This window comes from Maylandia zebra, linkage group LG1 (assembly GCF_041146795.1).
Source record: "Maylandia zebra isolate NMK-2024a linkage group LG1, Mzebra_GT3a, whole genome shotgun sequence".
Lineage (NCBI taxonomy): Eukaryota > Metazoa > Chordata > Actinopteri > Cichliformes > Cichlidae > Maylandia > Maylandia zebra.
This window is the reverse complement of record NC_135167.1, coordinates 26,713,889-26,729,089: the sequence shown is the minus strand read 5'-3', so window position 1 is coordinate 26,729,089 and position 15,201 is coordinate 26,713,889. Positions and strand designations below refer to the sequence as shown.

The window sequence follows — 15,201 nt, the reverse complement described above, 5'->3', positions numbered from 1 at the left end:
TCAAATTACAGAACAAGCCCCAAAGCTGCTCCTTAGGTCCACATTTCAGTACTAACACAGCTCCATAAACTTCAGAGTCTAAAACAGACAGTTTGCATGTGTTTACTTGCCAGGGTTAGACAATGAGACCTCTCTAAAGAGCACAAATGCCTCTCTCACACACACACACACACACACACACACACACAAACACACACACACACACACACACACACACACACTTCTCTACAGTTTCACAGAATGGATGTTTACAGTAAACTCTGTGATGCGATGAGGACAAATTTATAACCAGTTGTGGATATAATCCAACCCATGATCTAAAGTTTGATGCTTCTAGCTGTTTTCTGAGAGTCTCTTGTCTGAATTGATTGACCTTCAACATCATAAAGTAGCAAGATCCATGTAAGAGTGTTCTCTGAAAGGAAAGAGAGCTGCATACATTTATGCTCATGCTACAACACTGGCAACTTTGTTAATTTCTTAGCTATTATACTTCTTCAAATCTACACATTCTCCAGCTACTTTGTTAGGTACACCTGTTCAACTGCTTGTTTAGACACAAATCTAATTAGCCAATCACATGGCAGCAAGTGGGGGCATGTAATCACGTAGATGTGGTCAAGATGACCTGCTGAAGTTTAAACTGACCACGAGAATGAGTAAGAAAAGTGATTTAAGTGCCTCTACATGTGGCATTGCTGTTGGTCTGAGTGTTTCAGAATCTGCTGATCTACTTGAATTTTCCCACATGACAATTTCTAGGATTTACACTGGTTTGCAACAGCAGTTCTCTGAGCAAAAGGTGTCCTCTTTATGCCAGAGGTAATGGCAGAATCACCTTCACGCTGATGGGAAGGCTACAGTAACTCAAATACCTAGTTGTTACAACCAAGGTATGCAGAAGAACATATCTTAATGCACAACACTGCACCAAAAGGCCACACCAGGTGCTACTCTGGTCAGCTAAGAACAGAACTGAGGCTACAACTTTATTTATATAAAGCCAAACCACACCAACAGTCATCGCAAGGTTCTTTATATTGTAATGTAAAGACCCTACAATAATAGAGAGAAATAAAGTCACACAGACTCACCAAAATTGGACAATAGAAGATTATAAAAATGTTGCGTGGTCTGATGAGTTCTGATTACTGCTACCATCATAGAAGCCATTCAGAAGCCAGGGTCACAATTTGGCATAAGCACAAAGCCTGAATCCTTCCTTGTTAAGGGGTCAAGCTGCTGTTGATGGTGGTGAAAGGGTGTGGGTGATATTTTTCTGACACAGTTTGGGCCCCTTAGTACCATCCTTCAGCACCACAGCCTATCTGAGTGTTGTTGTCGAGCATGTTCATCCCTTTATGACCGTAGTGTGCCCATCTGATGATGGCTGCTTCCAGCAGGATAGCAAGCCATGTTACAAAGCTTCAATCATCTCCAACTGGTTTCTTGAACATAAGAGTGAGTTCACTGGACTCAAATGGCCTCCACAGTCAACAGATCTCACTCCAATAGAGCACCTGTGGGATTTGGTGGAACGGGGCATTCGCATCATGGACGTGCAGCCAACAAATCTGAAGCAACTGTGTGATGCTATCATGTAAATATGGATTCATGTATAACTGGTGGTTAATAATAAAGCTGTGAGGAACATTTCCATAAAAATGACTTGTGGGTGAATGCAAAATGCAACTCAATGTTTTTATCTGAATCTAACCGGAGCACAAGTTTATCTTTATCACAAGTTGCATCTGTCTACAGTTTGACACTAATGCCTGACACTAATACGTTAAACACCTAAATTTTAAGTTTTAGATTTCATTTTTTCTTGTCTTATTATGTATATCATATATAAATATATTCATCCTGCTCCTCTATGTCTAATCGTTCATGAAGATGAAGTAAAATCCTAACCGCTACATGCAGCTTGTTTCATCTTGATACTGAATTTCATCAAGAGTGTCTAAATGAAAGCACCAGCTGACAGAAGAAACTGGCAGGCATTACTGTGAATCCACTCCTTAGGGAATCTCTTCTTTTGCTCCCACTACAAATGAACTGACATCTAAAGGAAGAAAAAGAGCCTCATGCATTAGCAAAGATCGTGACTGTAGGGGGGGTATTTTTATGACAACTAGAGGCCTCCCAGGACTTTTAACTGGTACTGCTCACTGTGTGTATCCAGCCTCCGTGGTAAGTGGAGCACCAGCACACGGTGCAGTGAAGTTCAGTTCTGCATCGCAGGCACTTTTCTAAATTATCCTTCTACTGCATTGCATGAACAGTTTGAGAGTATCAAGTTAACAATCAACTTAATCAATTTGCTATTCAGTCAATATTAATCAGTCCATTAATTAATCACTCGGGTCACAGCTGCCATATTCATACTCTCATTAGCCCACTTCATCTACAGTATAATGGCATCTTTTAACAACTCACTCACTAGCTCACTAATTATGAATCATTTGTTTAATGTGTGCAAGAATGGAGGTGTAAAAATGGCACGTTTTGCTTTTTTTTGCTTTTTTTGCTTTTGCGTGTTGGGGGTAATGAGTGGGACTATTTCTTGGCCGGGAAAATTAACTTCCTGGAATGTTTGTTGGTTGACTAACAACTTAGAGGTGACAGCAAGACCCTAGGAAATACGCAGTAATTAGCCAAACTGTATTCCCTTAAGATTCCCTTAGCTTGGCTCATAGACAGCCAGCTTCATATGAAACTGGGAGATATGAAACGTATTAATCCATCAGCAGCTGAGAAGGTGCACAATCCCAAATCTCTCTCAAAGTCATAACCGCTTCTTAATTCGCAGAATAAGAAAGAACGAGAACCTGGGTACCTGCTACTGAGTTTGGACGGGGCAGCGCAAGAGAGGAGGTGCTGTGCAAATGGTGCTGTGGGAGGGGCCTTTTCGGTGCTGGTGGAGTTCTGGGCTCCATGATGTCCATTCTAGGTAAGGCCTCATCTGGCTGGGTTGTGAGATTGTCCCTGGTTGGCCTGGGATGGCGGTCCTCATTTGTATGGCCCATTACGCCGCCACTTCCCTCTGGGCCTTCGTCCTTACCCAGACCCTCAGTGGAGGTGCTGCGCTCCTCATTCTCAGAAGAACTAGTGATTGTTGCTGTGCAGCGGAAAGAAAAATATGGTTAACAGAGCCAAGAAAAGAAAAAAAAAACAACAACATCTGGCATGTGACTGCTTATATGCACATCCTCATAAATGACTAAAGACAAAAAGTTAAGCAATAGCTTCAACATCATCAAAAACACATTTATTCAATCTACAATGAAATACACCCTTTTTTGTTTTACTCACAAGTCATCAATCAATAAGTTTCATTGTACTTGATGAGCCCTCTACCTTTTTGTGTTCAACTATAAATACAAACTCTATTTAAAGAGAAAAAAAAAGTGTCCTATTTTGGGAGAATCAGACCCGTAAGCAACAAAGACAGCAGTGTCCCAGTTTTGACAGGAGGGAGCTGAAGCCTGAAGGCTGAAGTGGCACAGACAAACAGAGAAACTGGCTGTGGGGTAGAGGTGCACATTTTACATAGATAGTGATGTTGCATCTCCCTAACTTTGAGATTGTAGGAAGGTGTGGCAAACACCAGGAGAGTCATATTTCATTTCCCGATTCCATATTATAGCCCATGTTTGTTTAGCTAACCGTTTTTTTTTTTAAACTTCTGATGATGCACGACTAGGCATCTGTGTTGGACGTGCGTCACTATGTGTAAAAAAAAAAGAAGAAGAAGAAAAAAAAACCACAATTTGAAGTCCTGTAATATGAACAGATACCATCTGGAGACACAGAGCAGCAGCAGCTCTCACCTATAATTCCACTATCCTTGCTCTCCAACGTTGAGGTGGGGCTTTGAGATGGAGGCCCTGGACTGCTCCCAGTCATGAGTCCACAAGGAGGGCAAGGGGCTGGGCTGGATGCAGGGCTAGAGAGGGTTCCACTGGGACTGCTGCTAGAGCCACAGTGGGGAGAAGGTAAAGGTAAAGGCTGGGGCAAAGACTGGCCTCCCGCACTGGTGCTCAGGGTGGACGAGGGGCTCTCTGAGCAGGGTGAGGCTGTGCTGCAGGTCAGGGTGGAGCTGGGACTCCCCCCCTGAGCAGAGGAATCATACTGGGGGAAAAAAACCAGAGAAGAGAAAGGGTTAGAAAAAGTTAAGCCATAAATAAAGGTGGAAAAAAGGTTCTGTGGAACAATATTTGAGCATGTTTAAGTGAAATTCCTCTATGTTGAAAGTGGAGTAAATTAGCAGTGCCAATTTCAAACCTTTTAACAGCACTTCACTCCTCGTGACACTGTTGGCCTTCTTGCGCAGCGTTATTTGCAATAGTGAGTGAATATGTTTGAGCGTGCATGCAGATGGGAATTGAAAAGATAATTCCAGTTATTTTCATCCTTGCTGTCATTTCCCAGTTTTTCCTTTTTTCTAAAGATGACTGGCTGTCGTCAAAACTAAAATCAATCACTGCAGACATTCAGAATTTACCACGCTCTGGGGTTTTTTGCGATGTACCACACAGAGGAAAGACAAAAAAGTGCAAAAAAGAAATCACGGCATCAGTCTAAACGATGTTACTGATTAAAACAGCACACCTAAATTTTAAGTAGGGAAATCGAAAAAGGCAAGTATTATACTCGCTTTTCGAACACGCAACTTTTTTTAAGTCACCTCTGATGAGTAAATTCAAGATACTCAGACCTGACTTCGCATACTTGCCAATGCAATAACTATAACATGGGAAGTAAGTATTTAACCCTTTAAAGCCTGCAACATGAAATACTTGCCAGAAATTTCTATTTTTTTTTTTATTTATAAATTGAGTGTTAATTAAACCTTAAATATAGGAGTTTTAATTTGTTATATATTTGTTACATTCAGCATTTTTCTGCAGTTTATCATTTAAAAACATATTGTGGAATTTAAGTTTTCCCGTTAGGAAAAAAAAATCATATTTATGATGCAGAAGTAAGAAAAACTGTATAAAATGTATAAAATATGATACATTGGACATTAAGGGGTTAATAGTGCAAAAAAATTACAAAGCTAAGGGCCAGGCTGGAAAAAATGGATGCAGTAATGAAAACAAATCTTCTATCATACCCATCAATAAAAAAGCCTTCAACTTTTAAACTCACCTTTTGAGAGAACAGAAAAAACATATGCACACATAATAGCAAGTGCACATCACTACAGCAGCACTGCGGTGAGTTACATTATATAAGAAAGACTGTGACGTTTTTCTTTAGGTTGTCAAAGGGGTCTTGGTTCTAGCTCGTACATTTTAATGAATGCTTTTAATCTATTGAGTTTCTCCACTGGTCTTTAAAAATACATGTCTACATCATATAAAAATTCATAGCATTTACCAATTAAGGGAGCGAGAATTGAAAAATGTTTGAATTCACATTTTTTTAACAGACGGGCGCAAAAAACAAAAAGGAGTCTTTTATCCTTTCATTTGATCACGTGCATTTCAGGTCTCTTCATTACTGATGCAACCTTTCTGCAACACAGAGAATGTATGGAGACAAGGCAGCAGAGTTTAAACAGCTCACTGTTATTCCCTTTATACCAAAGCCTCATCTATCTTAGCCAGGACAACCCACATTCCTCATATGAGCTTTGCTATCTCTGTGAAACTGACTGAATCTGGAGCTCAGGTGGTGGAATGAGGCTGCGAAAATGGGCCATGGCTGAAGCATGCAAAGGCAAAAAGATCGAAAGACATTCGCACAAACAATAACTCTTTATACACAGAGCTTAAACTAATCAGGCACTGAGTGTAAAAGCCATGCGGACACATGGCAAAGCAATTAATAATGATGCAAAATACATACAGAGTGATTTGAGTGCTCAAAGCACACACTCACACAGTACACAATGAGTTCTGTGCAACTGCATTTTAAAATGCAGTCTAATTATCTTTAATAAGCTTGATTCAATAAAGAAGATCGTGAGGGCAATCGTTGTTTTTCTTTTACACCATCCATTCTCCTTTTCTATGCCATGGCAGTATGGGGCCAGTTAATCAATATGTGGCCTTACCTTCTTTTCCCTCCTGTCCTCCATAGGAGAGCTAGCAGTACCGGGCGTTGTTTCTCCCAATAAGAAGCATAGTCTGGTCATTAGTTCCTGGTTAGAGAGGGAGGAGCCAGGCTGTGGCTCCACGTGGAGGTCTGGAGCATACACACATTCGGGACACAGGGATTAACAAGCATGAAAAAACACAGCGGGCCAAATGAAGCCACCGACAAACCGATGCTGCAGATTGAGCACAGCTCCCTTTTAGAGCTTCCCACCCAGCAGCATCAGGCAGTGGACTGAAAGAAATGTATGCATCCACAGGTCAGCGCAGCCCCAGCTGCACTGATTACGGATGCACAGACAGTGGCTTTCCAGTCCCCGGGTTGACGCAGCAGCAGCGAGAGGTTGTGTGAGGTTGTGAGTTTGCCCGTGCTCACGCCTGCCAGGTGCTCTCGGTTAAGAGACGGGTTGTGAATTTCAATGAGCTCGGCGTCGACTCTGGAGCAGAAAGGAGTGCCTCGGCTCTGCCTCCACTGTCGTTCCTAGAGACTGGCTGACAAAGGCCATGTGCAGCATTCATTTATCACTGTTTAAGGCTCCCCTATGCTCTGACCTCCAACCCCTGCTCCTTTAAGGTCCATGCTTACTTCAGCAAGTAAACAGTTTTCGCGTCTCTGCGCTTTACCCGGACGAGCAATACATTCGTTCATTCTCGCACCTCATCTGTGTGCTGTTATCAGCTGAGTAACATGCATATTGAGTAGGCATATAAACAGGATGACAGGACATCATGGATTACAGGAACAGCTCACTCCTCCACGCAAACATCTTTTCATTTAGACAACACATTCCACTCAGTCGTTCTCTTTCTGGCTCACTCTCACGCTTTAAAGACACTACATCACTCTTACAGACAAACAAATTGTGTACAAAACACAAGTCAAACCCTGAGAGGAAAAGGGTCAGTTCTGAGAATCAAGTGTGGTCTTTTTTTTTTTGTCTGCTTTTTGTTTTGTTTTGTTTTGGAAGGTGCCCCAGTTACAACCTTCCTTAGTGTAGCCTTTGTTGGTACTTTTTTCACAGCTTGGGCATCTGCTGAATATTTGGGCAGGATGTGTATTGCAGCGAGGGGGGAGGAGGGAAAACTTTGCATTTAGTCAGCAGTGCACTGCGATCCAATCTGGAGTAACATGAGGACACACCGAATGTCCAGTTCTATTCATCAAACCACCTAGCAGTTGCCATTGGAAACGGGAAGCTGAGAGGTGCCTGGCAACCAGGATGGAAGATGCCTCGTGAAATCTGTTTAGCCCAAGGGTAGCCCTCTGGCCAGAAACACAGAGAAAGCTGGCAGAGAGGTCAGTGTTTACACCATTATTGCTAACCTTAACTGTGTAAAGCAGCATACAAAGAAGCCAGGGCAACGACTCAAGAGAAACTGGAATAAAACAAATCCACTCTCAGCCATCCCATGAAAATGACACAGGCACCACTATCCTTATATACATCTTACAGAGGAAAAAAACTCAGCAAAGCCTTTTAGATGTAATTAACCTGCCCTCATTTTCTCTTGAATCTCTTTCTCATTCATTCTCTCTCACCTATAGCCCTATTCTCTTTCAGCTCCACTGATCAACACCTGCCAAAACAAAACAAAACACACACACGACGATACCCACGCCCACACGCTCCCGTTCTCACCTCTGTGGTCTGCTTTGCCACGGCATGAGGCAAAGACGAGTGGCTCTCTTGCGCTGGAAGAGCCATCCACATACTCCAGCCTCCTTACCCGTCCTTTGGCCACAGCAAAGAGGCAGAAGGGAGAGGGAGGGAGGGAGGGAGAGCAGGCAGGGTGGGAGGGGGGATGGATTGAGGGTGGAGGTAGGGAGGGATATGAAAGAAAGTGAGAGAGAGGGAGGGCGAGAGAGAGACACAGAGAGAGAGAGAGAGAGAAATTAAGCCTCCTCAGATGAGATCTGTGGTGCAGAATTTGAATTGTGTCCCATGAGTATAAAGAAGAATGTATACAGTGTAAGCCATGAATACAAACAGTGCAACATTCACTGGACTGTGGGCGGATATCTATAATATATTAACACCACAAATGTGTGTGTGTGTGTGTGTGGTAGGGACAGCGGTGCACTCTGATGTGTGTGGGTGTGTCTCACTTTATGCAATATCTCAGTGTTTTTTGAAGTGCAGATTCTTCAGCACTGGAGCCCGTTTGAGGATGAGATGTTTGCGTACACTGACATGTTTTTTTTTAATACTCAAGGCTTCTTAGTGTTTGAATCACGCATGTGAATCAACTCAGAAACACTCGGAAGTCTAACATACCGTTCAATATTTGATCGCCAAAGAAACAAAAGCCATGACACTCTAATATAGATTTAGATATATTTTTTCACTTACTGCAATTTTCAATCTCATATTTGCTCGGGTGGGAAAACAAGGCAGTGCTACATGTAATGAAATGCAATAGCACCTTTTTTTGAATGGCTGTACTTACTGCAGCACACTGCCACCTGGTGTTCCCTCTAAGGTCAGTAAATGTAAAGTTAACTTTCTTACATGCAGCAAATTTAGATGGATTCAAATATGGAAAATATCGCAGAACATGAGGGTTTTTTTTAAGATTATTACTACTGAAAATATTTACTCTTTGTTCCATGTATTTATAAGCTTTAAAATATTTAAAATTCACAAAAGAATATGCAAATCAAGGAACTTTCCGTATAAGATACTATAAAATTTGTGCTCTAATATTTCTTTTGATTGACCTACTATGAAGAATGCTGTACGTACAGAGTTGCTCACCTTAAACCTGACATTAACCAGTATATACAAGCAGGTTGCTTTGTGACCTACAACTGAGCTTTCAAAAACAATAAAGAAAATTTGAAAGTACCAGTTTGCATACACTGAGCATTAGCATTTTACAGGTAGTTAAGTGGTACCTTAATATAAATCACAGTGTAACTTTAATGACATTGAAAAAGTAAATCCGCAAAAAGTAACTACACCTTTTTTAAAATCTAAGGTTTTACATATCATGAGAAGAAAGTAAAGTAGATGAATACATTCTCAGAAGAACAACATCACATAAATATTACAATATGTCATTATTTATGTAACATAAACTAAGGCAAAACACAGTAGCAGTCTTGTGAAGGAGACCTTTAGTGCTTCCATAGGAAGTGCATCTGTTAGCAGGGGGTGCTGCTATCAAATGCACTTAAATAAATGCCCTTCAAGTCGATTATACTACACCGAACACCACTAGTGGAAAACATGCAGGGCAGTCTTTCCAGGAGTGGACATCCCTGACAAATCCACTCAGAGGAACTGAGTACTGCATGATCTCAGACTCTACAGCCCTCAGGTGACATGTTAAATGTTAAAGTTCATGACAGTACAATTAGAAAATGATTAAATAAGCATGACTTGTTGGGAAGGGTCTACAGGAGAAAGCACATGTCGGCATAGATTAGGTTTACAAAGTTACATATGAACAAATCACAAGACTTCTGGAACAATGTCCTTTGTACAGATAAGACCAACATGGAGATGAATCACAGCACCACGTTCGGAGAAAACCAAACACAGCATATCAGCACAAACACCTCATAGCAGCTGTGAAGCACGGTGGTGGAGCGGTGATGATTTGGGCTTGCTATGCAGCCACAGGAGCTGGACACCTTGCAGTCATTGACCATGAACTCCTCTGAACGCCAAAGTATTCAAGAGTCAAATGTGAAACCATTCTGACAGCTAAAACTGAAGCTGGTTCATGCAACAGGACAATGATCCCAAGCCCAGCAACAAATCTCCAACAGAATGGCTTAAAAAAGAAAAGAATCGAGATGATGAAATGCCCCAGTCAAAGCCCAGTCTGCAAACAAACTGAAATACTGCAGCAGGAGAGCTGTCTGCGAGTAAATGCTCACAAACCTCAATGAACTGAAACAATGCTGTAAAGAAGAGTGGGACAAAATTGCTCCAACAATGTGAGAGCCTGATAAAGTCATACCAAGTTATTGCTGGTAGAATTGGTTTTACAAGCTACTGGGGTTTACTTAGTTTTTCACACACTGCTCCTGCACTCTGGCTCAGTTTTTGCTATATGACAATAAATACACAGTGTAACACATGTTGCTGCTGCGTGTAAATTATTTTATAATCTGCTAACGACAAGGTCATTTTTAAAAGGATATCCTGATACGTAAAACCTTCGAATTCAAAGAGGACGTAGTTTCTTTATCACATAACTGAATCACGTCACGTGATTCTGCTTCTGCACTTTTTGTCATTTTTGGTTTATTGAAGCTTTGATGAGACAGATTGACAGGAAATATGGGAATCAAGAGAAAAGGCAATGCCAGGTAACAATGCTTTTCTGCAACAATCAAACACAGATCACATGAAATGGATTTCAGTCTGTCGGCTAACGTGTGCCCCAATTCACAGTTGTTTGAATAAGTAAAAACACATTTTGTTTGTCATGCCAACAGTAGATGTGATGCATGTGATAATAAGCTGGCCTCAAATTAATGGTTGGTTTATTTTCTCTTTCATCGTGACCAAAAATGTGACTTAATATCTTACACATTGATCCAAAATAGTACAATATTTCAAAAATGACCCACCTAATTGAGGTTTCTTGCCTTAAGTTATCTCACTTAATTATTTACTCTGACAATCTGTCAACATGCTTTTGAGCCCTAGAGGCACGGTCTGTATGCACTTGGATTTTCTGTCACATGTATGGAACAGCTGAACGCACAGACGATCCCCGCTAATCAAGGCAAACCCGTGAAAGCATGCTGTTATTTTTGCAGCTAGTCCCTGACGCACACCTCCTTGTCACTCTCAGTTACATACAGCACATCCAGACCACGCTTTTGTTTGGATGATCATCTCAAGTGAACCCACCTGGGAACTTGCTGCACGACTGGGAGGGAACAATGTCGGCCTGGTGAGGGAGAAGAGGGGAGGAGGGCAAAGAAATGGACACACCCTTGGTCAGTCTCTTCTGTTTTGCTGAGTTTTTGGTGCAGCCGCCATCGTGGTCCTGGAAGTGAGAGGCGCGCTGGCCGCTGCCTCTCTGCAAGGTGCTGTGGGCATACACCTCGTCACCTGCGTGGAACGCATAGGCGGGTGTAGAGAGAAGACAGAGGTGGGCAGGTGTTGAGGTAAAAGCAGAGTTAGTGCAGTTACAGTAGATCTAGGATATCACAAGAAGAGAATAAGCCTATTAAATATGTCTCACAGAAGGCTGCGACACAGCAAACACATCGTGTCTCCAGGCATATTTCCCAGTGAGGTAATGGAAAGTTGGCATTGCTGGATCATCTATTTAAAGAATTGGGATCACGCTCATTAAACTGGCTACAGTTATTCTCTCTTAATACTTCAATCATTTTCATATCCACTCTTATTACAGCCTTTAAAGAGACATTATAATTCCCAAAGCCATGTGATTAGAGAGACTCACTTATATACTGATTATATATCATTGCCATAGTTTGCCCTGTAGCAAAATTAAGCAATTTACTACCTTCTTCTTTGAATGAGTGTGTTTTACCACTAGCCAAATAAGTAGTCAGAACTGCATTGCCTAATCTATGAATTCATCTATTATGCTGTTGCATAATCCCTGAAAGTGTGGAATGATCATAGCCTTTTAATGGCAAGCTTTAAAGAAGGAGGCAGAAAGTGGCATCTCTCTGCAAATGATCAGAGAAGAGCCAGTGTACTGTAAACACACTTTATCATTTTAATGAGACTGACACAGTTCTCTATCAGCCTCTCTGTTCTTTCTACCCAGTGGAGCACACTATCAAATATTGATGGGCAACATGGTTGCTCTAATACCCAGCTCTACTTATGTTTATGTATCTCCGCAACACACTCTGGAATCACATCTTTACTGCAGCGAGTTGACAAGTGTACACTTTAAAAATAAAAAAAAATTAAAAAACAAACAGCTTCATTTCATCTGAGACAGAGAATCCTAAAGAACACTGAACTCATGTACAGGAGACACAACAGCCTCATGCCAAGTGCACAGATACATCTGCTGGACTCACAAATTCTTCTGGTGTTCAACGTGTGTTTAGTAGGTCAGGATGTTTGCTTAACCCACTCTAACTTCGTCTGACACACTTTAAATTCAAGCACCGGGACACTGTGTGAAGGACGGAACACTGATGAATTAGGCTAATTGAAATGACTCTACTTAAATCACCCAAGAGAAGAGAGAACCTGAATATTACCATCAAACAACACCAGAATGAGTGTGCACAACATAACATACATTTTCCATTTACAGTATTGTGACCTCCAAACAAAAGGGGCATTCAGTTAAAAAAAAACATCTGCTAAAAGTTGCAATATTATTTTGTTCAGCATGCATGCCTCGTTTTTGCTTCACTGGTACTTCCAGTGGTTTTGTTTCTACCTGAGTGCCTCTGGCTCTTTTTCTCCCCTCGTTTTCCTCCTCCATCTCTCTTGTTTCCAAAAACTGCTCTGAACATAGCTGGGCTGTTGCTTCACCGTCTACTGACTGTGGAAGGGAAAAAAAGTTAAATGTTCATTTGAATTAGGGGCACATTATTCAGACAAAATTACCCCCGCTGTTAGTTCTTAATTCAGCTGCCACATTTAAATGGTGTTTTTATTTTAATACCATGATCTATATATATAGTCTTTAACAAATAGTTTGCACGAATTATTATAGTAAGCTAGATATGAAAAAAATTAGCATCCCAAAATTCCCAGATTACCTGCTCTTAAGTCTTCTTTGATGCCTCCATGTCCTCACATATATCCACAGGAAGCTGATGGAGGAGCATTTAAACTCGCGGAGTCCAATTAAGAAGTGTTTCACCTCCAGAAAATGATGGGAGAAGGGGGTCGTCTTGCACATGCGCATTGGCCCTGTGTTCCACATTTGATGGAAATCTGTCTATGCATTTGATACATCTTATCCTATCCTTTTATGTTTTTTGTGTCTTTATCCCATTTTGATGTTTGAACTTAATGAAACTGCCATTTTTTATTTTTTATTATTCGCTGTAATCTATATCTCTCATACTATGCCAGGCCAGCTAATAATAGTTTGTGCTCAAACTCATTTAAATTAGTTTTTGATAATTATTTTAAGAGTAGCCTAACTTCGTGTAATTTTCTAAGGAAGCTGGAGTGAATATCAAAGCAGCGCACTCGGACATTACGTTAAATACATGCCGTGATCCATTTTGAACACCAGGGGACGACAGCGCAAATTACAAGTTCCTAACCGGCCTCAAGGGGGCGACAATGAGCCGCCACCGGCATCCTTTATAATCCGGATGATAACCTCAGAGCAGTCCTTTCGCTGCCTGTGCTCTCGTGTGTTGCAGCAAGTGAAAGGCGTTCTTGTGAACTTTATAATGCGTAACCTCGGCGACTCATTCACCTTACCTGACATGACCTACTGTAAGTATATTCAGGCGCCCTGTTGAGTTAAAGACAGCTAAGTTAGTGACGTCTGTTCTGTTGAGTTTTATGGTGAATCAACGGACACGTGTAAAATGAGCTCGAGCCATTTTGTGTCACGAGTTAGAAAATATTTTGTGCAAAATAATCCCGGCTTCTTAGTTTTGCCCCAGACTAACGGCTAAGTGAGCGAAATGAGCAGTAACACGGGGCTAAATATGATGCCTCGTGCCATGAGAGAGAGCTGATTTTAAGAAAGGTTAATGGATACTCGTTAACGATACCAGATTTAGCATAGCACCGGATGTGCTCCATTATTGCTAGTTAGCTCATGTTAATTCTAACATGAGCTTTGTAACTAATATTTTCCATGCGCATATCTGCTAAACCTGTTCTGACCTTGATTAAGTGTTAAAGCGTTTTTTAACGTATTTTTTCGCACTTTTAAAGCAGATCATCCCGCTGGATGAATACCTGTATGAGCCAGCTGCGGATGACTGATGTGTTTCAGCATGATGCACTAGTGATGCCAGTAGCTGTGTATTACATGACCTGAGACGACAGTTGACAAGCAGTGTGCGAACATGTATGTATTGAGTTTACATTGTAACGACTTTGCTACTGTTTAGTAAAGTGACCAAGCCTGTCCTCGGACCACATCTTTGACAGCCTGGGCTCTCTGCTGTGAGTTCCTGGGTTATAACATTTAGATGTAATATTAAATGTCCCTGCGCTTTCTGATCGCTCATTTTCCATGGCGTCTCAGATTGAAGAAGGGAGGATAAAATGTTTGTTTTAACATGCCAGCACACAAAAACCTTAATTACATATTCTTGTAAAGAGACTGTATCATGTATAACATTTTTTTCCTCCTTCAGACGTATGAAGGATATGTATAAGGCACGGGGTAATAAAACCAGAGCTGCGAGAGGCTGACAAGCTGTGGACCAACGCTGAGAATGCTGGTGAGCGCTTAAAATGTTTTAACTGGGGTTGTACATGAATTTGCATCCACTGATAGACCTGGAGCAGACTTCTTTGGCTTCTGGGTTTGCATAGAGATGCTAAACTGAGCCTTCCTCGCGCTTTCTGACTGCTTCATTTTTATAGCAGCACAGATTGAATAATGGAATACATTTTAAGCTTGTTAGGAATGGTCAAAGGTTGGGTTCACATGGGGATACGTGGTGTGACGTGACAGCTTTAAGTATTCACCCACTAAATACATTAATACCTGCACATGCTTTCGAGACAGATTTACAGGGTAGTGGTTTCTAGACAGACTGTGGTGGTCACTGTTGACTGAAGGCATTGATGAGATCTTACTTTAAATTGTTTATTGCAGGATCGCTGATATCTTTATGCAGTTGGATGTTTACATTTTCTAATATTTTTATTTAATATTTTACCCCTTCTTACAGATAATGAGTGGGATGCATTGTAAAAAGCAAATGGAGCTTGGCCCAGTGGGACATCTTCACTTCCTCTGTTGCCAAAGAAACCAAAGAGCAAGTTTGTAATTGTCATGTTGTGGTTTCAGTGCTGCATTTATAGCAGGTCTTCATTTGCCAGCAAGATTTGTGTTGTATAAACCTGACTCTTTTTTTTATTTTTATTTTTTTATTTAAATAAAATTATTCAACCGTATTTTCATGAGTACTTTTGTGAAAGTAAAA

At 41.2% G+C, this 15,201-nt stretch overlaps 1 protein-coding gene, 1 long non-coding RNA gene and 1 other non-coding gene across 4 annotated transcripts in view; 2 read left to right on the top strand and 1 right to left on the bottom strand.

The window, feature by feature from the left end:
- The window catches only part of LOC101468151 (protein TANC1), a 47,543-nt gene extending 34,288 nt beyond the window's left edge, over positions 1-13,255 (bottom strand). Inside the window, exons 1-7 of the mRNA XM_004543375.3 lie at positions 12,832-13,255; positions 12,507-12,611; positions 10,979-11,182; positions 7,748-7,840; positions 6,068-6,198; positions 3,834-4,134; positions 2,840-3,121 (exon numbers count right to left, since the gene is read on the bottom strand). Coding sequence (XP_004543432.2) covers positions 2,840-3,121; positions 3,834-4,134; positions 6,068-6,198; positions 7,748-7,840; positions 10,979-11,182; positions 12,507-12,582 — 1,087 coding nt within the window. The 5' untranslated portion in view covers positions 12,583-12,611; positions 12,832-13,255. The remainder of the gene's footprint in view (positions 1-2,839; positions 3,122-3,833; positions 4,135-6,067; positions 6,199-7,747; positions 7,841-10,978; positions 11,183-12,506; positions 12,612-12,831) is intronic.
- A 136-nt stretch (positions 13,256-13,391) lies between these two features.
- Positions 13,392-15,172, top strand: LOC101467960 (uncharacterized). 2 transcript variants are annotated; one of them, XR_002721480.3, is made up of 4 exons: positions 13,392-13,525; positions 13,979-14,111; positions 14,404-14,490; positions 14,947-15,172. It is a non-coding gene; the product is annotated as an uncharacterized LOC101467960 (long non-coding RNA). The 2 variants fall into 2 exon arrangements; XR_191003.3 differs by having other exon boundaries at positions 13,397-13,525; positions 13,976-14,111.
- On the top strand, positions 14,531-14,664 carry LOC111501374 (small nucleolar RNA SNORA31). The gene has a single exon (XR_002721481.3). It is a non-coding gene; the product is annotated as a small nucleolar RNA SNORA31 (small nucleolar RNA).
- Positions 15,173-15,201: the final 29 nt, after the last annotated feature.